At 59.2% G+C, this 26,801-nt stretch overlaps 1 protein-coding gene across 5 annotated transcripts in view; it reads right to left on the bottom strand.

Moving 5' to 3' along the window:
- ATP11A (ATPase phospholipid transporting 11A) overlaps positions 1 to 23,424 on the bottom strand; it is a 95,047-nt gene extending 71,623 nt beyond the window's left edge. For all 5 annotated transcript variants that reach the window (XM_069602052.1, XM_069602050.1, XM_069602054.1 and 2 more), the window contains exon 1: positions 22,979 to 23,424. In XM_069602052.1, coding sequence (XP_069458153.1) covers positions 22,979 to 23,020 — 42 coding nt within the window. In that variant the 5' untranslated portion in view covers positions 23,021 to 23,424. The remainder of the gene's footprint in view (positions 1 to 22,978) is intronic.
- Positions 23,425 to 26,801: the final 3,377 nt, after the last annotated feature.

Here is a 26,801-nt window from a genome sequence, read left to right as displayed (position 1 = left end):
TCAAGAAAAACAAAGCGCGACGGACCAAGAGGGTGCTGCTGTGCCTCTCACTCTGGCTCTGCACAGTGAGGGAGGGGCCACGCCTGAGAGGGCTGCCGAGCCTCTGTGTCGCGCCGGCGGCTCATGCGTCGCGTTAGTGAATTTACTTTCAGGGCGGTACAGCCTGGCTGTCCCAGTGGCCTGAGGGTGGATCCGCCACTGATGGCTGAGACTCCCAACCTGAAAATCTGATTTCTGCCCAGGTTTTCGTCTGCAGGTTAAAAACAGAGACGAGAAATTTTAGTTTCATTCTCAACTTTCAGTTACTACAAATTCCTTGAAGACAAACCTATTTCAGTCCAGTCTGGACGTACGTAATACAGTCCTCAGATCCTGTAAAGTCTGCTCTGTATGCACAGAAGAACACATTTTAATTTTACTTGTTACTTTTTTTGGCTGCACCACACAGCATTTGGGCTCCTAGTTCCCTGACCAGGGACTGAGCTTGCGCCCCTGCAGGGAAAGCGAGTCTTCACCACTGGACTGCACAGGGAAGTCCTCAGACTTAGCACATTTTAGGAAGAAACGGGGAAACCTGCGCAGCAGCCCTGGTCTCACTGATAACTGGCGCTCACGTGTCGATCACCTCAGCACCTGCCTCCAGAATCAAACAGAAACTCTAATCAGGCTAAGGCAGATGAGCCCACGAAACTGACGTGCAAGCGCTGGTTTTCCTCTCGCTTAAAACACGGAGGGCGGAAGAGACACAGGATAACAGGGGGAGGGGAGGGACGGGGGCCGTGAGAGACTCAGCACCAGGACTCAGGGACACAACACACGGCTGTTTAAAAAGTTTTGTGTTCATTCTTGTTTTATGCAAAGTGTTTGTGCTCTTGACCGGTAAGTCGGAATTTGTTCTGACTTAAAGATCTCCAGTGTTCTTGCCTGGAGAACCCCAGGGACGGCGGAGCCTGGTGGGCTACTGTCTATGGGGTCGCACAGAGTCGGACACGACTGAAGTGACTTAGCAGCAGCAAAGATGTTCAAGTTGACATTCCTCCGAATAATGCCTGTGTTCCAGCAAACTGGTCAGACGGTCTGGGGGTCCTAACAACCCCCTCGCTCCCCGCTCACCTGCAGGAGCTGGTCAGGGCACCCATCACACACAGCACCCTGGCCGACAGGCTAGGAGGGGAAAGGGCAGACCCAGCCTCCCAACAGCGGCAGGCTCCGCTGCAGCAGGAATGCCCCGTCGGTGCCTGCGGGGGGCGACGGGGCACACCCAGGGACCACCCCGTGCCAGCCACCCCCCCCTCCAGGCGCTTTTCCCCCCCGGGGCTTCCCTGGTACCTGGGCACCCGCAGGCCACTCTCCTTCCCCAGACCCGGCTGGCCCAGCCCACCCCGCCCCGCCCTCTCCGGCTCCAAGGTCTGGTGTGGGGGCCCAGCTGCCTTCTCCCCGGGAGCCCGCCTCTGCAACCCCCTCCGCAGCCCTCACCCCACACTGGCACAGGGCGCCTCTGTCTTCTCTGCGTCCACCCTCCATGTCCCCGCCCACTACTTTATCACAGAGACACAGTGCCGTGTGAGGGACCGACTCCCACCTCCCTCGGGGGTGAGCGTGTGGATGTCTCCCTTCAATCGCAGGACCGGCGTGGAGACTGCTGAGGCTGAGTGTCGTGTGCCCCTGCTGCAAGGATGCGCTCCGATGTCAGGAGAGACCCACCGCCCCGGACACTCCCAGCAACGCCTCTCCCCCCAACCCGGGGCTCCAGGGGGCGGCCTGGACTCTGCACACGAACACCACAGAACTCGCTGCTGACGCGGGGCCGGCAGACCAGCCCAGAGCTGGCGTCTCCCACTCCCCCCGCGGGGGCCTGCTGCCCTGGGCGGGGGGTGACCGGGACGGACCCGCGGCCCCCATCCACGGCCAGGCTGTCGAGGCGGGCGACCTTCCCTCCCGTGGAGACGACCTCGTCTCCGCAGGGCTGGGGGCACGAAGCCTGGAAACAGACCAGGAGGCAGGTGGTCCTGCACGCCTCCCCCTGGAGACGCCACCTGTAACTGGGAGTCAGGCTGGGCTGTTAAGTGTGAACTGACTAGGGGAGTGGCGTGGATTGCCGTTCTACCTACAGGATCCGCCAGTTCACACTTGAGAGCCTCTGAAGGGTGACTGTTTTTCCCAGCGTGCGACGATTCAGATTCAGCGCTGACAGCTGGCGGGAGCTGCCACCCTCTTGGCTCACGGCTCCTCCACTGGCCCTCGAGGGGGCTGGGAGGCAGCCGCACCGTCTCCTGATCCCCGCCGGCCGGCAGCAGCTAAAGATAGCCGGAGACTAAGAACAGCAGGCGCCTGAGGAGGCCCTCCGCGCCATCACCGCAGACCAAGGCCACAACGGGGTGGGAGACGCGGCCGGCGGACCCCCATGAGCAGCCCCCCTCCCTGATAAACCCTCGCGGCATGGGTGAAGCGTGAACTGGGTGACCCGTGAGTTGTGCAGAGTGGTTTCTGATCTGTGAGGCCGCAGCGGCCCCGGAAGGGCTGCTCAGACAGAGGCTGGGGTCCCCGCGGCCCAAGCCCCTGGGCGACACGGCCAAGGCTGGCGTCCACCCTCAGGCTCTGTCACCCGGGTTCTCGGGCCGCTGGGCCCTGGGAATCGAGGAAGACAGGCAGCACCCAACGCTGCCAGCACGGAGGCCTGCTCTGGCCGCCCTTGTGTGTGCTCACCGGCCCTCAGAGGCCAGAGAGCGGACGGGGCAGGCGGACAGGTTTTCACCCCACGAGATTCTTCCATGTCTGCACCTTGAGTCACGTGTCTATTCATCCAGGAGATGAAACCCGCAAGCGAAGCCATCGAGACGAGAGGACGGAGAGCACGCACCGCAGACAAGCGTAAGCAGCGCTTTTAGTCAGAGCTGCGTGGGAGCCAACAGCATGGCAGTCGCCAAGTGGGCGTGGGGGCGGGGAGCCGCCAGGTTCACGGGCCGGGACGGCGCAGGGCCCTGTGTGGTCCCCGCAGCCTCGCCGTGCACAGCCGGTCCCCACCCCGCGCCGTCCCCGGCCAGCCTCCCGCCTGCAGGCAGAGCGGTTCACGCCTCTGAGCAAGGAGCCCCGTGAGCCCAGGGCAGTTACTACGCTGTAAACACTGGGGTCCCCTCAGCCCAAAAGACTTGCCCTTTTCCAAAAAAGCTTGCTAACCCCGGTCCAGGGAGAAGGTAGGGGGAAAGGGCCGATTCTCCTTTGCTCATCAGAGAGGGGCCGTCACCGGAACCCTGCGTGGGGCCACTGCTCATTCCAGCCGTGCGTCGCGGAGACAAGCCACTTGTGCCAAGCGCACGAGAAGCGGGGGTTCACGCCTAACAGATGCCCCCAGCCCTGTGGCTGGCCCGGGAGGCTGCCTGGCCTGGAGCTCCCTTCTGGGAACATGCACTGGGGGAGAAGAAGCCCCCCTACCCCACCCAGCCACCCTGGAGGAAGCCGACTCTGCGGGCTGGGCAGGACCCCCCAGAGAGACCCCCCACAGCCCGACTCCAGCAAGAGTCCTGCCCGTGAGCGAACAGGACTGTGCCCCATGCCAGAGTTTCAATCCCTACAGGAAGAGACCAGTTCTTTCTCTCGCCCGGTTTTCCCTGTGTTCCCAGCAGCTAGCACGACCCTCGGTCCACTGGGTGCTCCTTAATTATCGGTTGAATAAAGTAAAAAATGCAGCTGAACTTGCTGAAAACAGCGCAGCAAGGTGTCACCAGAAACAGCCACCACCCTGATGCAGGTCAAGACTGAAGGCGGGAGGAGAAGGGGCAACAGAGGATGAGATGGTTGGGTGGCATCACTGACTCGCTGGACATGAGTTTGAGCAAGCGCTGGGAGATGGTGAAGGACAGGGAGGCCTGGCGTGCTGCAGTCCATGGGGTCGCAAGGAGGTGGACACGACCGAGTAACCGCAACGACGACACCTACAAGACTGAGTTATCGTAGAGAGTTCACAGTCAGCATGCAAGAGTTTTAAAGACGTCAAGTGAATGAAACTTTACGATGTGCCCAAAGTTCTCCGTAAGGTTTTCCAACCTCAGGCCTCCACAGAAACCCCAAAGGCGGGGGCTTGGAGAACTTGTCGGCTGCTGTCGAGTGAGCAGGCGGAGGTGGGGGCACCGGTGGTGTGGGCCCCACTCCCGCCCCTCCCGCTCCCCGCCTCGCCCCGCCCGCCTCTCCATGCGGCTCTTCCTGATGCAACCTTGTTCCCTTACTGAGCTTTCGGATCACCTCTCCCTCCGGAACGTTCTTCCATCTCATGACCTCTGACCTCAGTTCTGTGCTCGCGAATGCTAATCCACAGGGTCGGGTGACTGAGACCGCTGCCGTCGATTACACCGCTAATGGACTAAACCCGCCCATCACAGACCATCACCTGAAAACTCAGGCTCTCTCTCCAGGGCGGGATGAGTGAACAGACCCCCAAGCCAGGATCACCTGGCCCGAGAACCATAAACCAGGGGCATCCTGACCCCCAGAACTGAGATTAAGCAATGTTTCTAAATGATGGCGTATCCCTAAAAGAACCCCACCTCCGCGCCCAGAGAAAGTGGATCTGAGGCTTGTCCCCCAGCCTGGCGCCTGCAGAAAACCCAGACTTCGCTGCAAACACCTGCTCTCTGAGTCTGGGAGACTATGCCGCAGGCTCGCAGCCCTTGCTCGGTGAGCTGTATACTTTTATAATAACTAGTGATCTAGTTAGTAAAGGGTTCTGAGCTCTGTGTGCGCTCCAGCAATTTAACTGAACCCAAGGAGGGGGCGTGGGGGCCTCTGGCTGTAGCGGAGCATCAGGAGGCCTGGTGACGCCGGGACTTGGGCTCGAGGCTGGAGCAGAGGGCGCACCCGGGACTTGGCGACGTGGGCAGAGTCAGGACCGGGCTGCGTTCTGGAACGCGCTGTGGGGCCGGAGAACAGGCTGGCAGAGTGTGGGAGCCCACCTCCACCCCCACGAACTGGGCCCAGACCTAATTCCCGCCCTGCCTCCGAACTTCACGCAGAGGAGAAAACTGCCCGCACCTCGTCTTTGAGGTCCTGAAACAGGCTGAGCGCAGACTCCCGAGGGTGGAAGCTGGGTGGAGGCCAAGCTCTCCCCCAGGAGCGGTGTGGCCAGCCGGCAGGGAAGGGCCTTGACCAAGCACAGGACGCTGACCAGACGCCTGCCCGGATGCCAGGCAGGGGCAGGAGCAGCAGGTGTGGCCAGAGAAGGACAGATGGACGCGGCCAGAAGCCTGGGGGTGGGGGGTGGGGGGCAGGGAAAGGAGGGCAGAGGGTTCTGGAAACAAACCCGCGGAGGCGGATTCCTGCGGGCTCCTCTGTCCAGGCTCACAGGCTTCAGGAGCCCCTGGAATTTCCTGGGCGGGGAGTGTCCTCTCACTCAGCCTCACCTCCTGAGGGGACTCAGGTGGGCCTGTGAGGGCGGGGCTGGCCACACAGAGGACGAGGTTGAAGGCCCCACCGCACGCCGACCTCTGCGGAGGCTGGGGTGGGTGCTGGGCCCACTGAGACCCAGGGGGCAGCCCGGGCAGCTTCCTGGGGAGCGGGCACCTCAGGGCGGGGAGGGACCCTTGGGGACGCGGCAGCCCCCCAGACGCGGCTCCCACGGCCTGGGGCAGAGCTGTGTCTTTTGTCAAAACTGGAACTGTGCGGGCTGCACTTCCACAGTGAGTTTGGGAGTGGCTCGGGGCTTCCCTGGCGGCTCAGCTGGTAAGGAATCCGCCTGCAATGAGGGGGACCTGGGTTCGATCCTCGGGTTGGGAAGATCCCCTGGAGGAGGGCATGGCTCCCCACTCCAGTATTCTGGCCTGGAGAATTCCACAGACTGTATAGCCCATGGGGCCACAAAGAGTTGGACAGGACTGGGCGACTTTCTAACGTACAGGTAAACGCTGGAACCCGAGGATGGTGAGGACGGCACCCACAAGCAGGGCCCTGAGCCCTGACCCCGGGTCAGGACCCCGCTGGGGTCGGGGAACCGGCTCAGAACTCGCTCCCCAGGTGTGGCGCCAGACGTGTGACCGGGCGTGCAGCCAGGCTCTGCCCCTCCTCCTCGTTTGAAAACTGGGGTCACACCTTGGCCATGCCATGCTTTTCGTCATCTTAAGTGGCACCTGTAAGCCTGGTGTCCTAGGCGTCAGAGGCCCGGGGTCTGGCGGGCTCAGGACGCTGCAGTCTGGGGCGAGGGGCAGGTCACAGCTGTCTGCCGCCATCACTTGCCCGACTGTTCCCCACACTCCAGACTGCGGGCCACACTGCCCGGGCCTACTGAACCCGGCTGAGTCAGACCTGCCCTGGAAGGCCAGCCTGCAGCTCCTCTCAGCGAGGGGCCGCCTCTCCCGGGGTCCTCAGGACAGACTCCTTCCTCTGCTCACACGAGCCTAACTCTGGGCAACAGCCTCTGGGGAGGGTCTGGAGACAGGGGACCCAGAGAGTGTGCCCGACCACAGCTAACTGGCCTCCCTGCGGCGCCAGCCCTCCACGCTTCGCCTTTTTCCAACAGCAAAGCAATGAGTGCCTCTTACAGAAAAGGTGGAAATAGAGACAGGCAAGGAGGGTCTCAGGCAGGGAGCGGGATGCAGGCAGCCCTGTTCTAAAGTACACACAGCACTCCACTTTTAAGGGCAGTTTATAACATGTCCTGTTTTCTCACCTACCACCATGAGTTAGTGAATTCAATACCATCAGATATTCGAGGAAACAGGTTTGCCATTACAAGCAGTACAGAGAAGCTGAAAACGAATTAACACAACAAACCCCCGAACCTGTAAACACTTCAGTAGCGGTGACACCTGTAATACACACACCATCTGGCTCACACCGCAACATCTGTGACACACAGCAGCGCCTGTGACACACAGCAGCGCCTGTGACACACAGCAGCGTCTGCGCCGCACAGCGGCATGAAGGCTACAACCTGGGGATATTGACTCTCAACCCAAGTCCCCGTGGCTGTTAAAATGTTTTCTAAAACTGTGTTTTCCAAAGAAACCCGTGGCTCCTCCTGGGCCACGACCCACCTAAACCATGTAATGAGGCAGCCCTGTCTGCTTTGAGCCCAATCGTGTATTCTGAAATAAAATCGGATATGACTCAGGAGGAAAAATGATTCTTCGAGCTGTGAAATGTCTCGGACCTATTTCACCAGGTTTTAGGTGAGGCCATAATTCGCACCTGACATTCTGTCCTGCTCATGCCGCTCTCTAAGACCTGAAAAAATCTCTCCGCGAGCAGGAGGGTCTCTGCTCTCCGCTCCCGGTCCCCATTCCTGTGGAAGCCGCAGCAGAGATCTCTCATTTCCTCGCTCTCAGAACAGCCTGAGCCCCCAAGTCGCCCCAGGCCCACCATCCCCATGCAGGGTGCCAAGCCCAGGCTTGCGTGTCCATGGACCTGAGTCCAGAAGGCATGGGGCTCAGGCAGGCACTGCGGCTGCCTTCCTCGAAACTACGGTTTCTGCCCTTTCATGCATCCCCTGTGCGGCCCCTTCTGAAGCAGAAAGAGGAGGGCGGTCTGGAAGGGGAGCCAGGCCAGCCTCAGCTCTGCTCCTTCCTCCCGTCACCCCCGCCCCACGGGGACTTAGAAGTGGGGCTGGGGGTCCTCCGAGAGGCAAAAAGTGGCCCCTGGCATTTCCTCCAGCTGAGATGGGGATGTCTCTGGCGGAACCCAGAAGGTGCCCCCTGAGGATCCAGGCTGAGGGCAGAGGAGGGAGAGAGAAGACCCAGCCTGTCTCTCAGGAAGAAGAGCGGGTGGAGGACAGCGAGCGGCAGGAAGCAGAAGCCTCCGGAGGGGCACAGAGGGGATGGAGCCCCTGCTCGGCGACCCGTCTGGTCCCGGCTGCCAGCCTGGGCGTCGGCTGGCGGCTGCATTCCTGGCCTTCCTGTCCTCAATCGGGGACACCTAAGCTGGTATCTGGTTTCCTTTCATCCTTATCAACAGTTAGCTGTCAGCAGAAGATTAAATGGCCAGAACGTGATCTTACCACAAACAAAATGGGAATAAAATTCCCATTCTGCCTGGAACAACAGCGGCCTTGAGAAGCCACAGCTTAAACAAGAATCAGAAACCCACAAGATCACGTCAGACTCAACACTGCCGTTCACACAGCGCACGGCTTTCTGTCTGAATGTGCTCAATAACAAGAATTCTCGCCTCCCTAAGACCCAGGAAGAAAAAAAATCATTCCACAAAGACCCAGAGAGCCTTGTGCCCTCTATTACGTGACGCTGTGCGGATGAATTCACAACTATCCCAGGTCCGCAGAAATCCAACTGAACTTGTTTAAACATTCACACCTCTGTTCACAGCAGCCAGAGGCATCTTGCTTGGATATGCAAACACATGGCAACAGTAGGTCTGTCTGGGCTCCGGGTTCCGGGATCGGCTGCCAGAAAACCACCCACTTCCAGATAATCACGATGGTGTGATCACTCACCTAGAGCCAGACATCCTGGAATGTGAAGTCAAGTGGGCCTTAGGAAGCACCACTCTGAACAAAGCTAGTGGAGGTGATGGCATTCCAGTGGAGCTCTTTCAAATCCTGAAAGATGACGCTATGAAAGTGCTGTACTCAATATGCCAGCAAATTTGGAAAACTCAGCAGTGGCCACAGGACTGGAAAAAGTCAGTTTTCATTCCAATCCCTAAGAAAGGCAATGCCAAAGAATGCTCAAACTACCGCACAATTGTACTCATCTCACATGCTAGTAAAGTAATGCTCAAAATTCTCCAAGGCAGGCTTCAGCAATACGTGAACCGTGAACTTCCTGATGTTCAAGCTGGTTTTAGAAAAGGCAGAGGAACCAGAGATCAAATTGCCAACATCCACTGGATCATGGAAAAAGCAAGAGTGTTCCAGAAAAACATCTATTTCTGCTTTATTGACGATGCCTAAGCCTTTGACTGCGAGGATCACAATAAACTGTGGAAAATTCTGAAAGAGATGGGAATACCAGACCACCTGACATGCCTCCTGAGAAACCTGTATGCAGGTCAGGAAGCAACAGTTAGAACTGGACATAGAACAACAGACTGGTTCCAAATAGGAAAAGGAGTATGTCAAGGCTGTATATTGTCATCCTGCTTATTTAACTTATATGCAGAGTACATCATGAGAAACGCTGGGCTGGAAGAAGCATAAGCTGGAATCAAGATTGCCAGAAGAAATATCAATAACCTCAGATATGCAGATGACACCACCCTTATGGCAGAAAGTGAAGAGGAGCTAAAAAGCCTCTTGATGAAAGTGAAAGAGGAGAGTGAAAAAGTTGGCTTAAAGCTCACCATTCAGAAAACGAAGATCATGGCATCTGGTCCCATCACTTCATGTGAAATAGATGGGGAAACAGTGGAAACAGTGTCAGACTTTATTTTTTTGGGCTCCAAAATCACTGCAGATGGTGACTGCAGCCATGAAATTAAAAGATGCTTACTCCTTGGAAGGAAAGTTATGACCAACCTAGTCAGCCTATTGAAAAGCAGAGACATTACTTTACCAACAAAGTTCTGTCTAGTCAAGGCTATGGTTTATCCCGTAGTCATGTATGGATGTGAGAAGAAAGCTGAGCATGAAGAATTGATGCTTCTGCACCGTGGTGTTGGAGAAGACTCTCGAGTCCCTTGGACTGCAAGGAGATCCAACCAGTCCACCCTAAAGGAGATCAGTCCTGAGTGTTCATCGAAAGGACTGATACTGAAGCTGAAGCTCAAATCCTTTGGCTACCTGATGCAAAAAGCTGACTCATTTGAAAAGACTCTGATGCTGGGAAAGATTAAAGGCGGAGGAGAAGGGGAGGACAGAGGATGAGATGGTTGGATGGAATCACTGACTCCATGGATACGAGTTTGAGTAAGCTCCAGGAGTTGGTGACAGACAGCGAGGCCTGGCCCGGGCCGGGGCCCCGCGCCCTCCCAGAGCTCCGTCTACCCCCCATCACAACCCGTCCTCTGGGGACGCTGCGCCTGCCTGCCCCTGTTTACTCCACCGGCTGGAGACCCGTGCGTGTGTGTGTACATGTGTGAACCACGCTCATGAGCGCGGACATGGACTCCAGGGGCGTGTGGACGGCGTCCCCGGCCGCAGAGTGACGTGTGCATTTTACACGCTGGAGGCCTCGTCCGGCCTTGAAGCCAGAATCCACGATCTACTGAGAAGGTGGCTTTGCAGAAGGGTCCCGAGGCCAGCGCCTGGACCGTCACTTCCGGGCCTGCGTGTCTCTGCATAAAGTCTTCTCAACACCGCTGGCCACAGGCCTGGAAGTGGTCAACCCGTGGCCCGTAGGAACACGCTTGACGCTGGGCGGGTGGTAGGCCGGGGTCTATGTCCCGACCCCCGGGTCCTCCCACCGCCCCAACCCCCGCAGGGCCAGCGAGCCCAGGGAGGCGGCAGTGGGCAGCTCGGGCCAGCACAGGACCTGCCGTGGGTCCACGCGGGCTGCAGCCTTCATCCAGGTGAAGACGTGAACCAAACTGCCCTTTCCTCGGACACTGGTGCAAAGTCCGTCATCAGCCGACCAAGTGCCCGAAGGCGCCTGACCCGTCTGCAGCGAGGCTGGGCCAAAAAAGAGAAAGACCAGTGCCGGCCGCCGACCGCGTCCTGGCGAGGCGCAAGCCTCCGTGTGGACAAGCCTCCACCGTCCCCCAGCCCCGACGCCCCGGCCACGTGCAGGGGAAACGGCTGAGGGAGGCCACGCCCCCAGCCCCGACGCCCCAGCCACGTGGTCAGGTAACGGGAGGCCACGCCCCCAGCCCCGATGCCCCGGCCACGTGGTCAAGTAACGGGAGGCCACGCCCCCAGCACTGACGCCCCGGCCACGTGCACGGGTAACAAGAGGCCACGCCCCCAGCCCTGACGCCTAACGGCTGAGGGAGGCCACGCCCCCAGCCCCGACGCCCCGGCCACGTGGTCTGGCAGCGGGCTGAAGGAGGCCACGCGGCCGCCTTCAGGAAGCTGATGCCGGAGCTCGCCGAGGACGCGCACCGACCGCACTCTCTCATCTTTACTCTTCCGTCAGCTCTTCCGAGGACCACAAGGCCCAGCCGGGGCACCTCGCCGGCTCCTGACAGCAGCGGCTTTTAACGAGCCACACTGTTTAAGAGACAGAAGTGTTTAACTTTACAACGAAGTTTCTTGTTAATCGATTAAGTACTTAATAAGAACGGGACTTCCTGCTTCTGCAACCATGCTGCTCTCTGACAGTGACACAGCAATTTATGAAACCAGACAATTATTTCAGTTTAAGAACAACCCAGAAAATCTCATATCACCTTTGGAGCAGAAATAACAGGAAACTGCTGTCATAGACCCAACAATTTTACAGAAAAAAAATTCCTCAAATTTAAGTTTCGTCTATTTCTTAATCATTTTTTTTAGCTAGTAAAAGAATAAACATTCTAGACTAACTCCAAACAGAAACTTTATCTGATCCAAACAGTTTCTGGAAGAAAATTTCTCATAAAGTGCTATAATTCCTATTTCTTATCAATGCACTTAGGAGAAAGGGACATGGCTTTCTAACACCATTAAACAAACATCATTATGAGCTATATTATTTGAGTGTACGGCCAACTAGATATAACTCTTAGTTATGAGATATTCTGTCTCATTACAGAATTACTTGTTTAATGACAAGTATCAGGTTTTCTTTTCTGGAGCAATAATCACCACTCAGGCTGTTCTCAACAAACCTATATTAAGCAAAACATAAAGCCCAAATGAATCCTCACATTCAAGTATTTAAATTTTAATAAAGCTTACCATCGCCAATTATTGAAAAGAAAAAAGAAAAAAAAAAACCCTCCTGCCAAGGGTACATTTTCCATTAAAACTTAATCACTGCTTAGGTTTCAATAAGTCTTCCCATGACCCTGATAAGGTCTTTTGCATTGATTAAAAAAAAAAAAGCTTCCAAAAAAGCAAGATAAACAATATCAAATGTAGAATAAACTACTTAAAACTGCCCAACACACTGCCCATCACCCACCCTACGGTACGTTCGTTCAGCAGGTCGATGCATCTTTGTGACGTCACAACCACCCTAATTTACTGTCACCTCTGCATTTTGCCATGTAATTCCTGTTTTAAAACTTTTATTGGAATATACACTTGATTCACAATATCGTGTCAGCTTCCAGGGTACAGCGAGGTGAGGCCTATACAGACACACACGGCCACTCTCTTCACATGCCCTCCCTACAGGTCCTAACGGAGTACGGAGTCTCGTTCCTCGTGCTTTACAGCAGGTCCTTATGATTTTAAACCAAATTCAAACCTTTATCAAAGGTGACATACGTACTCCATGTTTTAAGCAACGGAATTCTTGGGGTGGCCACGTGGCCCCACTGTGTAACAGTGCAGTCACAACATAAAGCGCGTGTTCTGCCCCCCCGAGGCCTGCTGCGCTGGGCTGGCCCCTGGCCTCCGTGGACCCTGGCTTCCGTGGACCCTCAGCCCTGTGATTCCCGGGCCCAGGGCCACCCCGTCCCCCAGACCTGGACCCCCAGCCCTGTGATTCCCGGGCCTGGGGCCACCCCATCCCCTCAGACCTGGACCCCCAGCCCTGTGATTCCCGGGCCCGGGGCCACCCCATGCCCTCAGACCTGGACCCCCAGCCCTGTGATTCCCGGGGCCAGAGTCACCCCATCCCCCCAGACCTGGACCCCCAGCCCTGTGATTCCCGGGCCTGGAGCCACGCCATCCCCTCAGACCTGGACCCCCAGCCCTGTGATTCCAGGGTCTGGAGACACCCCATCCCCCAGACCTGTACCCCCAGCCCTGTGATTCCCGGGCCCGGGGCCACCCCGTCCCCCAGACCTGGACCCCCAGCCCTGTGATTCCCGGGCCTGGGGCCACCCCGTCCCCCAGACCTGGAGCCCCAGCCCTGTGATTCCCGGGCCTGGGGCCACCCCGTCCCCCAGACCTGGACCCACAGCCCTGTGATTCCAGGGCCCGGGGCCACCCCATGCCCTCAGACCTGGACCCCCAGCCCTGTGATTCCCGGGCCCGGGGCCACCCCATGCCCTCAGACCTGGACCCCCAGCCCTGTGATTCCCGGGGCCAGAGTCACCCCATCCCCCCAGACCTGGACCCCCAGCCCTGTGATTCCAGGGTCTGGAGACACCCCATCCCCCAGACCTGTACCCCCAGCCCTGTGATACCAGGGCCTGGGGCCACCCCATCCCCCCAGACCCGGCTCCTGCCACCTCGCTTCCTTCCCCCCGCCTGCCTCCTTTTCATCCATGGCCCTTCCTGACACGCAGCCAGCCTACTGCAAGCCTGTTTGCCGTCCCTGCCCCCCACGGCGTGCCCTGCGCACACAGGGAGTGAATAACCATCTGGTGAACAGCGACGCCGAGCACCCAGTGTGCACTGAGCCTGTCGCACGCCTCCCGCTGCTAGAGTCCGCGGGCTCGCCCCCCACCTGAGCTTCAGTGTCAGAAAAGTATCGAGAAGAGCTAGACACTATGCGATGTGAGGACACGGGCGGCCTCCAGGCACAGGGCGGCCGCCTCGGCTTTCTAACACACAGACTGCCTCAGATGCACCCCAAGCCAGGGAGCACGTGCACAGACGCAGGGTTCCCTAAGACTGTAACGGCTTGTCTATACGACCCGAATCAGAACGACTATTTCCAAACACTTCCTAAAGAGGAAAGGGAGTTAAATTGCTCCACGTGCACGTAGGTTGTCCGTCCCTTTCGGATCCTTTACCTGAAAAGGATGGACAAATCCAGGCCTGCCTTACCTTCAGATCACTTATCTCCTGCCCCAACAATCGCCCCATGACTTTGTTCCAGGAAATAATAACTTTAATTCCATGATTTTAAAACTCATGTTTTCTGGGCAGGACACCGAGGCCCTCCTGAAAAATCACACAGAAATCCAGATGACGCTCCCATGGCAGAACTTCATTGCCCCTAATCCTTTGCTGAAAATAGGCTGGAGGAAATCCTCTTTTCTCTGAAGGAGGGAGATTACGTAACGGATGGCCAGGCTGCTTCCCAGCCCCCTCCACCCAATCCAGTTACGTGGGGGACATCTGTCCCGCCAACGAGACAGACGCTGCGGATTTAGTCCTAACAAACCCAGACGACACTGGACACCAACCACTACTCTGCTACCAAGCCTCCCAGCTAGTGCTAGAGCGCGCTCAGCCGCTCAGCCGCGTCCGACTCTGTGCGACCCCACGGACTGTACCCGCCAGGCTCCTGCATCCACAGGATTCTCCAGGCAAGAATACTGGAGTGCGTTGCCGTTTCCGCCTCCAGGGATGGAACCATAAACCCACGTGCAAGAATTTCACAGTCTAAAGGTGCTGAAATCATACGTCTGTTCTCTTATCACTGTGGAATTTCGTGAGAGATCAGTAGCAAAAGGTACTTTAAAATAACCCACGCATTTCCAAGTGCAGTGTGGCATTTACCAAGAGAGATATTTGACTGGGCCATTGAAAGCCTCAGTAAAGTTAGAAGACTGAAAAATCCAAGCCTCCCACAGGGAAAAAAGGAAAGAGAAAGACAGGGACACACAGGACCTTGACAGATCAGGGCTCGGGTCGTGGGCACTGCGCTGACAACGGCCAGAACCTGCTCCACAGCCTGGAAGAGTGGCTGTTCCTGCTGCACCCTTACTCTGCCAGCCCCCCCAGATCCTGGGGACACTGCTCCCTGTTTGATGAAACAGTCAACAGACAACGCACTTTTCCAAACTGCCCGTGGTTCGCTATCTGTGTAATCGCACCGAGTTGAACAGTATTCAGCCACAAACAGAACTGTGCCCCCTGAACCCCTAAGCCCCACTGTGACTGTGGCTGGAGACGGGACCCGGGGAAGCAGTGGAGGGGAAACGCGGGCCTAAGGGTGGCGTCGTCGCTGGAGGGACCGTGTCCTCGAAGGATGAGGCACAGAGACCACTCACTCTGCCCCCCACCCCAGGAGTGGCCGCCTCAGGGCAGGAGAAGGCGGCCATCTGGCCTCACCAGAGCCGCCTGCCAGCCCTCGGCCGCACCTGCAGCCCCGAGCCTGAGGAATCGAGCTCCGCTGCGGGCCCGGCACCGCACCAGGACAGGCAGGGACCTGCCGCAGCTTCATATTTTACATGCTGGCGCTTAGACACACCACCACCGAGGTTCACGGACCCACCACGAGCATCTCAGAACCACCCGGAATCGATGCCGGCTTTGCACCGCGAGGACGCTGCCTTCCTCGGCCACATTCTTGGCCTCCACGTCCTCAACGACCAGACGTGTGTTGACACGACGCACGACTCATGCGGGCCTCCAACCTCAGACCAGGACACAAGCGTGGAGGAGGAAGGACACTGGGTGGGCAAAGCAAAGGCCCAGCGTCCACGTGGCGGGGAGCCCCTCAGCCACGCGGACGGCGGGGTGGTGGGCTACCCCCGGGGCGCAGCTGAGAGCAGCGGGCTGGACAACCCAGGCCCCCGTCTGCCGCGCTCACAGGAGCGCCCACGAGCTCCGCGGAAACTCACCAGCAGCCTAGGCATCCTCCTGGGCCGCAGGCTCCGGGGCGCCCGCAGCCACACCCAGGCCGGCTTGGGAGGCGCTCCGGGAAGAGACTCAGGCCTCCCCAGGCAGGTAAGAGGGGAGGGAAACGGAAGCCGGCCTCATGAGCCCCGAGGAGGCGCCGAGGACCCCAGCCTCGCCCAGTCACAGAGCCCGCAAGCCAGGCTCGGGGTCAGCACGGCAGAAGCAGAGTGACTGGAAGGCACCAGTGTCTGGCCCGCGGCCACCCACCTTGGTTAACGTGTTTCGCCCGCAAAAATGCACACAGCAGACGGCGCAGACTGCCCCGACAGCTGCAGCCAGCTGGTGCGTCGTGTGGGGGCAGACAGACTGCGGCCGGATGACGCGGACACACGGCTGTCCCCCAGGAAAACCCGCTCCTTCCACCGCCTACATCCAATCCTTGTCACACACTCCCCGGGGGCGCGTGGACTCTGAAACCCACCAGAGGCAAAACAGAAAGCACAGAGAGACGGGAAACATCTTGCCCACAGAAACTCAGGAGGGTGGGAGGTGGCTAAACATTTGCAGGGTGAGAACTTGGAAATGGATCCATCTGGACAAGCTCTATCCTGAGAGGGTGACTGACAGGCACCCAGACGGCTGGACAGCGGGGCACGCACGTGTGAACGTTACCAGCACAGTCCTCGTCGAGGGGAGGGGGCTCAGAGGCAGTGAGTTTCCTCTGTCCCCACTTAAAAAGGTGGGGAAAGTGTGTACAGGAGGGGCAGCTAACGACTAACTCGCCCACAGCGCTCCCCTGCTCTGGGCTGGCCTACGCCCAGGGACAGACAATGGCAGGAGCCCCGAGCCCTCTCCCGACTCGGCCCAGGGCGGGCCTTCTCCTGGTCCACACGCAGCACGAGTGAGCCCCCCGCCAGGGACACTGCTGGACCGGCTCCCCGCACCCAGCGTCAGCACACACACCAGGGGACGTGGAGCCCAGGCTCTGTTCCCGATGGCCAGTCATCGGGCGCTTCTAACCCACTGACCGACGGATGGAGCTTGCTTTGGGCTCAGGGGTCCACCCCAACTGGACGAGCCTGCACCCTCGGTGGACAGGGGTCGGGAGCAGGGCAGCCGTGGGGCAGGGCACCAAGCCCCTCCGTAAAGGGCAGCCACCTGGCGCCGGACAGCCAGGTCACACCTTTGTTGAAACAGCGGGGAAATCTGGAGACTTGTGGACAGTCAAGCTCAGGTGTGACCCTGGGCACTGGAGCTGCCAGCCCTCTGTCCACAGGAGTGGGTTGCCATTTCCTTCTCCAGGGAATCTTCTTGTGTCTCCTATGTTATCAGGCAGGACACAATCACCTGAGTTTAAAAGTTGGCCATAAACTCAGGCAGTTCTGAAGTCACAAAGTGACTGATGCGACCGTACCAGAGGGCCGTTCCCCTCCTGTTTTCAGACAAGGTTCTCAGCGTTCAGGAGCCCAGGAGCACTGGGGAACACCCCCTCCAACCTCGCCCAGAAAACAGAAAGCGTCGGAGCCAAAGGCTCTGCACTCTGCTCCAGGACCCCCAGGGGGCCAGCTAAGAATGCCCGTTCACAGCCAGACCCCAGGAGAGGGTCCTTTCCGGGCGGGGGTTCGAGGGGTGGATGCGAGGAAAGGGGGGGAAAGCCTTGGGGTCCCTGTGGGTGGAGGATCAGTGGTGAGGACAGAAAGAACCACAGACAGAGCGTGGAGGAAGCTCCCGGGGTCAGGAAGCCCCTCCAGAGGTGAGGGGACCGCAGGCTGTGACCCTGGGGAGGTCACCTCCTCCCCGGGGGGTTAGCAGGACAGGGGCAGGACCACGGGTCTCCCTGCCTCCTCCTCACTGTTCTGAGAAACTACCAGGGAAGGAGACGCCAAAGGTGTGAAGTGGCCTCAACAAGACTTTCAAGGCTTGTCCTTAACCCATTCAGGTCCTTGGAAGTACCCAAGGGCGTGCCTTCGAAGGTCTTAGCAACAGCCGTGGTGAGAGGCAGAACTGACCGCTGGACAGAGGTTTACGAGCTGTCCTGGCCCCAGGGGGGGTCTGTGGCCAAGGCCGTGGGGGCACCCAGGCCTCCCAGCAGGGTGGCGATGGGAAAGACGGCGCCAGCCTCAGGCCCCCGGCTGACCCAAGCAAAGGGCCTGCCGACCGACACAGCCCCCTCTCTGCCTGGACCCACCCGCCAGACTTCTCGGCTCAGAGGCCCGCAGCCCCAGCCCCGGCACGCACGCTCGGACACCCGGATGGCTCCCGGGCCCTCCCTGCCTCCCATGTGATCACAGGCCACACCTGTGTATGTGTCAGGCCACACAAAACGAGGCCACGCCTACAAAGCCCAGAAGGAACTTCTGGGGCCCTCGGGCTACAATTCCTTTCTGCATCCCTTTCTGCTTCTTAGTTGCGGGAAGAAAAGTGTCTCGCCCCCCGACCTTCCCTGAAGTACCAAAGGGCAGATTCAAGAGCCAGGTCAGGGCAGGGAAGAGATCAGGGAGGGGCGGTCAGGAAACAGCCTGCCCCTGGAGGCTCACCCACAGCGAGTGCTGAGTCCTCCTGCAGAACTAAGACCCCACCCAGGTGGAGGAAGGTCACTGGGCTGAGCACAGATTCCAGAGCACCGCCCTGTCACAAGTCACCAGGCCTGCGGCCGCCCCCCCCCCCCCACATCCCGCCTTTACAGTCTCCTTGAACACCATCAAGGAGGTCAGGTTTTCGGAGCGCGAGCTGCCCCTCCCTGCTTGGCCCCACCATCAACCTTTCTCGGCTTGTCTGGCCTCCTACGACCGCACCTTGTGTCACGCAGAGACCTTGTGTGTGGCTGAGGTCAGCGGTGAGGGCAGAAGGGGGCCCCCGGCGGGCTGCCTCGGGCTGCGCGCCCACGGGCTGACACATGTGCTGCGGGAGGAAGGAGGCAGGCCTGGGAGTCCCTGGAGGACACAGACGTGGGGACACAGGCAGGAGCCACGGGGTCAAGGAAGTCTGCTTTGAAAGGGGGCAATGAACGGCACGACGGAGTGCCACGGGGGCTGGTGATGCCGCTGCAGAAGGGAGGTGTGCTGGCTCAGGGCAAAGAGGGGGACGGGCGTGGTCTCCGGAACACAAGCTGCAGCTTTCCAGACCAGGTCACTGCCCCAAACCAGGAGGGGGCCGACAGCACCCGCAGGGTGGGCACCCTCCCTGGGGACCGCCGTTGACCACCGAGTCCGGGGGGGCCACGACCCTCCACACCATCCACTCCGGGAGGCCGAAGGGTACGAAGTCCCGCGGAGGAGCTGGGGCTGCCAGCGGCGTCAGACCCTTGACAGAGCACCTCCCTGGGCCGCAGGACACCCCAGTTGCCCCCGATCCTGGCGGTGCTCCCCCCCCCGCAAGGAAATCACACCAAGGGGGTCCCTTTCAAGCGGGAAGATGTCCATGGTCTCAAAGGCCTAAGCCAGGTCTCCACCTGCACCTGTGAGCCTCTGATGCTGAACTTTGACCTCCACAAACTGGGTTTTTTTTTCATATACCAGAATCCAAGCAAAAAATCTCTTGTTCAAGCTTGTTGAATTTCTATGGCTGTAAAAAATGGCTTTTTATTGATTTTCCTTGCAAATAAATAGCATTTCTGCCTGCATTTAACTTGGTGAGAAAAGCATTTGTGCATCTGGGTCCTGGGCATCTGCACTGACTGCCCCGCACGAGGGACAGCACGCGTCCAGGCTCCGGAGCCCAGCACAGCAGTAAACGGAGCCCCCCCCACAGAGCCAGCGGCAGCTCAGGGGCTTCGGGGCCATTCCAGGCAACTGCAGACTGAGGTCGGCGTGCTCGCCCCTAGAAATTCTGCAGCAAACCCAGTCAGCTAAACTCCCTCCCCTCCTCCAGGTTATTAAATCTGCCCTCAGGCAGGAAAGAAAGCACGTCAAGATGACTTGTCCCAAACAGGCAGACAATGGGAGGAATCTAACTTAATAGCCAGGACACGGGTTAAATTATACATCAGGCAGATTGCTTTGAAAGGCGTGTTCGAACACTGAACCCAGCTCTGCAGGCAGGGCTGGCCTGCCTCAGGGGCCACCAATTTCCAGCATCTGAATCCCTCGGCGGTCCAGGTGGCCCACCTCAGTGTCCTGGGGTGGAGACTCCCGGAGCTGAACTCCAGGAGGCCCCAGGGTGTCTAGAGAAGCGGCCTTAGGAAGGCAGCTCCGAGGCAGGTGGCATTTAAAGCTTTAAAGCCAAGACTCATCAGATGAATGTCAGCCTTTAGAGTAGCAGCAGCCAACACTGACATCCGTGGCACAAGCCATTTGGTGATTAAAAAAAAAAAAAAAAAAAGCCAAGAGCAGACCCACATGCATGCAGATAAGTGGTGAATTTCTTAGAAGGTTCAAAGCATTCTAATACAGCCACGCTTGAGGTTCTCCAGGGACCAGCGCTTATTTTCTCCCTATACAGAAAAATCTTAATGTAACTGTTCATTTCAAAAACAGATCTACTCTCATTAAGGAAGTTTCGCCCATCTTAAAATTAAAAGGTAAGAAATACCCCAGAAAGCAAGAATTGTGAGACAGAAATAAGCAGAAACCTGGACAAGCAGGTGTCCAGGCTGAAGTACTGAAAACAACGTCCAGGGACACAACGAAGCGGGCATCACAGACCTCCCGGCTTCGAGGTGTGGAGAGGAAGGGGAGCGGCACCGTGCCAAGCGGGCATTCTGCAAGCGGACGCCGCGGCACTTCTCACTGGCCTGCAGCCTTCAGCGCCCTTGTGTCCAGACGCCCCGAGTTCCCTCTGAGCCCACGCACTGCTCTAGAGCAGGACGCCCACACTGACCAGCAGGTGACCCAGGGAGGTGCTTGCCCTCTCCCGGCCAGTCACCAGGGACAGAGCTTTGCTAACAGCTGTCAGTGACATGGGTGCTGAGCCCCTTCAGAGTGCCAGGTACCACCCTCAGTCCTGGCCTGTGTTAGTGCATTTAATCCTCATGCCAATCCTCTGGAACGGGGACTGCTATTCATTCTTAGACGAGGAAACTGAGGCAGAGAAAGGCAAGCCACCAGGCCAGGGAGACCTGGCCTCAACATGGGCAGGCCAGGTCCAACCCAGGTGGGCGCCTGGAGACTCTGAAACTGGACGTCTCCCCTCACATCTCTTCTAAGGAGGTAACACTAGTTCTCCATCCACTTTGTTAGCAATTTTTTTTTTTTTAAGCTCACAGCACAGAAGCGCTTTGCCATTTCTGAGTTCAGCACATCTCTATGTGGCTTATATGCATCCAGGCTCACAACCAGTGATGCCAGCTTTGGAAATACCTGGCCTAACCTGGAACAGAATTATCTCCTTCACTCGCCTACTCCACCTCTCTGGAAGTAACCCAGAATAAAATAACCTAGCAACGGTTTCCAAGGACTCCTTTATCTTTGGCAACCCTCAGGCATCATCATGAAAAGGTTTCTCTGTCCTAGAAATTCTGACTCTGTGACCACAAGACTGGAACAGGATATGACTTTATTTGCACTTATAGAATAAGTCACATATGGAAATCACAAAGAAATATGAATCCTTAATCCCAGAGTCTTTTTTCCCTCCAGTATAAGGAAATATAATTAATTCCTACATATTGAGACATAATCCAATCACAAGCAAACAGACTGGCTGTTTCTGGAAAAAGCCAAATTAGTTTAATAACACAGACATAAGCTTAATATCATAAAAAATGAATGGCTTTCTACATGAATATGGTGAAGTAGTCAAATGATCAGATGTTTAAAAAAAGATGTGGAATGAGAAACATAGAAATAACAACAGTATCCCATGACTGGATTCCAGAGACATCACCAAGCAATGCACGTGCTGGGGAAGTTCACTGAAGAAGATTTACCAGTCAGGTTTGAGTGAAAATTTGATTTCTTAAGTCTAACATCACAGCAAGGGGCTCTCCTGGTGGCTCAGTGGTAAAGAATCCGCCTGCAAAGCAGGAGATGCAGGTTGGATCCCTGGGTGGGGAAGGTCCCCTGGAGGAGGGCATGCAACCCACTCCAGTATTCTTGCCTGGAGAATCCCAGGGACAGAGGAGCCTGGCGGGCTGCAGTCCGTGAGGTCCCAAAGGGTCGGACACGACCGAGGGACTAACACACACACACACACACACACACACACACACACACACATCACAGCAAGGTGGAAACGAGCATGTAAAGGACACCAACATTTACACAGGTTGGTGCGACGCGAGGCAGCTGCAGGCCTGGGGGAGATGAAAGCACAAACGCTGGAACCGCGTCCCGCCTGACCGGGAGCGTGCAGGGGTCAGCAACCGCGGGGAAGGCAGATCTGCCAGGCAGAGGGCTCTGATGGGAGGAGGAGGCAGACCCGAGGCCCTCGGGCCCGCCCTCTCTCCCGGTAGATTGTGTCAGCGCTCCCGGGTCAGCTCTCCTCGCCATCGCAAGTCTTCGATTCCGATAAGAGAAACTGACCGGGAGGTCAGCAAGCACACTCCGGGTCAGCAGGGCCTCCACCCTCCCGGCGATTGCACGGATTCTTGTCCGCGTCCTCGGAGCTGTCTCTAACAGCTCTGCTGACCTACTGTTACGGGCAGCAGCTTCTCCAGAACCTACTGTGGACAGGAAGGTGCCCCGACTCAGGAATCCCTAAGGGAACAGCGGGGCCTTTCCCACGGGAAGCCCTCCGGGCCTCTTACCAGAACCTCAGAGAAGTTCACCCCCACTTAACTGGAAGGCTCACTGCCCTCCCCGGGGGAGCTCCCCGACCCTAGAGGCCTCTTTGGTGAGTGGACTCCGGGGAAGCACTCTTTCAACGTTCCCCTTGGGTGGACAAGAAGCTCGTGAACGTGGATACTGACTCAGGGAACTCCTAGGCCAGAAGAGTTCCCGCGGCCGTGCCCCCTTCTAGCGGAAACCTCGGTGCGCGCCACTTGGGCAAGCTGCGCCCCGCGTGCGCGCGGGGCCGGGGCGGGGCTGTCCTGCCGGGCGCACCCCCGCCGCCCCGGGCGCCCCGCGGCCGACGCGAAACCAAACCAGCCTCCCCTCTGCCACCCCCGCCTGGCGGCGGCCACAGCCAGCGAGGGCTCCGGGAAGCCCCACGGCCGGCCTCGGATCCGATTGGTTACTCTCGGAGAAAAGCTCCCGAACTTCACTTCCGAAGCCCCGCGTGCTACGAAACTAAGGGGCAAAGCCGCTGTCTTTTTCCGTGGGGCGCCCTCTTCTCTGTCCGACTCCCGGGGCGGACCCGGCACGTGAGCCCGGCGCGGCGCCCATCCAAGCTGCCGCGGCCCCAGCGGCCGCCGGGCTCCCGCGAGGCGCGCTGGCGGGTGGGCGCCCGCGCCGTCGGGGCCCGAGCAGCCAGCCCCGCGGGGCCCCCTGCCCCGCGTCCCGCCGCGCCCCGGGGCGCGGTCGGCCGCCCCGGCCTTCGGCGGCCCCCGGCCAGCGGCCGCGGCCCCGTCCTGCCCAGCCCGGGTCCCGGCCCCGGCCCCGCGCGGGTCGCACTCACGTATCTGTGCACGAGCGTCCGCACCAGGCTGCAGCACTCCATGGCTCCGCCGGCCGCGCCCGCCCGATCAGCGCCCCCAGGTCCGGCTACGCGCGCCCATGGGCCCGGGCCCGAGTGCGGCAGCACGCCCCGCCCGGGTCACGGCCTGGGAGCGCCGGGCGGTGCGGGGGGCGGCCGCGGCCCCTCTGCGCTCATGCCCGGCCCGGCCCGCGGCGGCCGGCGCGGGGGTGGCGGCTCAGCACGGTGGCCGCCTGGCGGCCGGAGCCCGCGCGCCGGGGCTGGGGCGGCGGGGAGGCCGGCCGGGAGCGCCGGTCGCGCCGCCGCTCTGCTGCTCCGCGCGCCTCCTCTCCGCCGCCGCGCTCGCTCCGCGCTGCTCTGCCCTCCTCGCGGCCTCGGCCCGCCGCCCCTCTCAGCCCGGCCTCCGGCGGCCCGGTCCCGGCGCGCACGTCACGGGCGCGTGTGAGCATGCGCCCCGCGGCCCGCGCCCCCGCCCCGCTCCCGCGCCCTCGCCCCGGCCCTGCCCCCTCCCGGCCCGGCCCCCGGAGCCGGCCCGCCCCCCGGAGCCGGCCCGCCGCGAGGACCCCGGGGCGCAGGGCGGGGACCCGCGGGCGGGGGCCGGCTCCTGTTGCTTCCGCCTCCCGGGCGGGGGTGCGCTCCCCGCAGCGGGGCCTGGGCGGTGGGGACTGTGCGCCCGGAGCTGAGTCCGGCCGGAAGAGTCAATCTCCCCCCCCCCCCCCCCGCCCAAGGCCGGAGGGCGGGTGTGAGACCGCGGGAGTCGAGGAAGGGGCTTGGGGCGGGAATGAGGGATCGGGTCGGGCAGAAGACGAGCTAAGCCGGGCCTTCGTCTCCGCGGTGCTCGCTGTTCCCCTGCGTGGCCCCTCCTGCCTGGCAGGTGAGGCGGGGCCGGCCCGTGGGGCTCCCCAGACTGTCGCAGCTCCTCAGCGTTGGAGCGAAGGTGATCTCAGGTTCTGCCACCTGGATTCTTTCTGAAACCCCACAGGCTCCGTGACCCAGGGCCCCTGACCCCAGGATTTCAGCGTTGAGACAGTCAGGGGCTCCTGCAGTCCCGCGGGGGTGAGGGGTTGGGATCCGCCTTGAACCTGTCTCACCAGCCTGGCCTGTCTTGCCTCCAGTCCATCTGGTCTACCTCCTGCCTTCGCCCGCGGCTGCGCCGGGTGGTCACCAGGAGGCCCAGCCCAGACCTGGGGGCATCCAGGTGCCGCAGGCATGTACTCCCAGGCTCTCCTTGTAGCAGAGGAGAACCTTTCTGTGGCTCAGACACCTCGACTCAGACACCTCAATTTCAGTCCCAGGGAACGTTCCTGTTTTCCCAACATTTTCTCTTCTCAGCCACAGCCAGCCAGCCGTGGATTAGTGAATACACTTCTGTTCTTGCTGCCATCGGCCACCACTTGTGAAACCAGAGTGGCCTAACTGCGCCTTTGGTGGCTGGTCAGGAGCAGGGTTCCCACCTCTGGAGGAAGGCAACTGAGTGTCCACCTGGCTGGTGTGGAAGAGAAGCTGCCGGACACAGGGGATTAGACAGAGGAGCCCACAAGGGCTGAACAACCTGGATTCTGAACTGCTTTTCTTCAGTAAAATTCGCCAGTTTCTGGTCAACTGGGTCACTGATTCTCCACTTTCCAACCAAACGCACCCTCTCCTGCTCTGTGTCCAGGAGGCCCACGGCCATCATCATCAGTGGATCTTCACCAGCCGGGCACCAGCTGCGGGCTGAGTCCAAGCAGAGAGGCCGGGGCCTTTTTCCCCTCCTTTGCCCACGGGGCCCACCCTGGCCTGGCAGTGTCCGTGTCCCCTGGTGACCACACTGCTCGTCCAGCTTCCTTTTCTGTTGGGTCCACTCACACCAGGCTCCAGGAACCATGCCTCCGACATCCAGGCAGCGGTGCCAGCAAGGCCACCCAGGCAGCGGTGCCAGCAAGGCCCTGGGGAAGGCACCCCTGGCGGGCCCCGGAACTGTGACTGCACTGCCGCTGGCGGTCCTGTCGCCATCCTCTCCAGATCTCCTGCCTTCTGCCTCCTGCCAGAACCCTGGCTGCTGCAGCCAGATTTTGACTGGCTACCACCTTGCAGACGGTGACATCTGTGGGGGCGGGGGGAGTAGAAAGACAGGTATAGATCATACAAGGCGCCGGATAAAGGCTCGGTGTCTCTCAGGAATGCCCGTTCACTCAGTGGTCAGTGTCCACTTCATACGGGAGTAGACATCGTGGTAGCCGCCAGCTTGCCTTCTTTGTCGTTGCTGGCAGAAACCCACCATGGTCCAGGTAGCCACCACCCTCTGTATGGCTAGGGTAAGCTGCTCTGTGTAAGCCAATGTCCGTAACTCCGTGCCTCTTCCTTCAATTGCCTTAAAACAAGTTTAAGCCAATGGATCCTGCTGCTGGGAAGTCTCCTCACAAAAAGGAGGCTCACAGAGAGGACATGCTCCTCGTTTCTTGCTGGAGCTGTAGGTCTGGATGTGATGTCCGGCGCCTTGCAGCCTTGCCACATCCGTGATATGACAGGAACCCCGTCACAGCGGGGAGGGCAGCATGGGCCGACGGGAGGAGCATGGGTCCTTGGTGACACCACGGGCCACCATGCTAACATGGATTTCATGTTCTGAGAGATGGATAATCAATATCCTTATTGAACTGGATTTTCTGTTGCAGGCTGCTGATAGAATGCTAAGTCTAAACCTATGAAACAGACCAGTTAAGACTATACTAAAGTAACAGTAAGTCCAATTTATGCTGTGAATCGGTTATTTAATGGCAACCCACTCCAGTATTTTTGCCTGGAGAATTCCATGGACACAGGAGCCTAGCATACCACAGTCCATGGGGTCGCAGAGTCGGACACGACGGAGCAACTAACTCACAACAAGCCACACAAACAGGAGCCTGCACCACAGGGAGCTGTTATTCCTCAGGGCTGTGGCTTGGGGGAAGATTTCTCTCTTTCACCTGTTCCTGGTTGAGATCTTCCTGAGCCGACTTTCCTTTTTAGCTCCCCTGGGGGGAAGGAGGTTCAGATGGCTTCAGGAGCTCGCCTCGGGGGAAGGAGGTTCAGATGGTTTTCATTGTCTTAGCGGGGTGAGTGGAGAGCTGAGAGCAAATCGCCCTCTCTCTCTGTATTGGTGGTCAGCCTGAGCTTGCGGGCAGCTGGACCCCAAGACGTTTAGAATGGACACTGCCTGGCCCCTGAAAGTCTGGGCTTGGAAATCCTGGACCATCGCCTCTGCCTTGTTCTATCGGGAGAAGTTAAGCCCAAGGCCAGCCTGGATTCAAGGGGAGTGGGCAGAGCCTTGTACATAAAGACTGAGAACTTGTGAGGGTCATCTTTGGAAACGGCCTACCTCAGTCGTGAAAGGATGACGGAGTGTGCTGCCATTACCACGTGGGAGGTCGCAGCGGAAACGCCTGCCGGAAACTCGAGGACCTGCGCAGCCCTCCCTTCGCGGCCAAGGGGAAGGAGAGCGCCACTCTGATTGGGCCGGCTCTGCCCAGTCCTGGCCAATCAGGCGCTAGGGTGCTGACGTACCCTCCGATGATTGGCCTGGACCCAGACCGCCGGCTAACCGGTGTCCAGCGGGCTCGGCTCGGGGTCAGCACGGCCGTGCCCTGACCCACGCGCGGTGTGGCTTCCTCGCGGTGGCAGGTGGTGTGATGACCGAGGAGGCGGCAGAACCGCGAGGAAGGTGGATCCGCAGTGACCGCGCCCCTGCCCGCCTGTTCCCCATGCCTCCCTCCAGCATTCCCGGCGCCGGCTGAAGCCGGGGCTCGGATCCCGGGCGCCCACGAGAAGAAGACGTGGGAGC

The sequence above is a fragment of the Ovis canadensis genome, chromosome 10 (genome assembly GCF_042477335.2).
Source record: "Ovis canadensis isolate MfBH-ARS-UI-01 breed Bighorn chromosome 10, ARS-UI_OviCan_v2, whole genome shotgun sequence".
Classification (NCBI taxonomy): domain Eukaryota; kingdom Metazoa; phylum Chordata; class Mammalia; order Artiodactyla; family Bovidae; genus Ovis; species Ovis canadensis.
The sequence above is the reverse complement of the archived record's forward strand: the minus strand, read 5'-3'. Positions and strand labels throughout refer to the sequence as shown.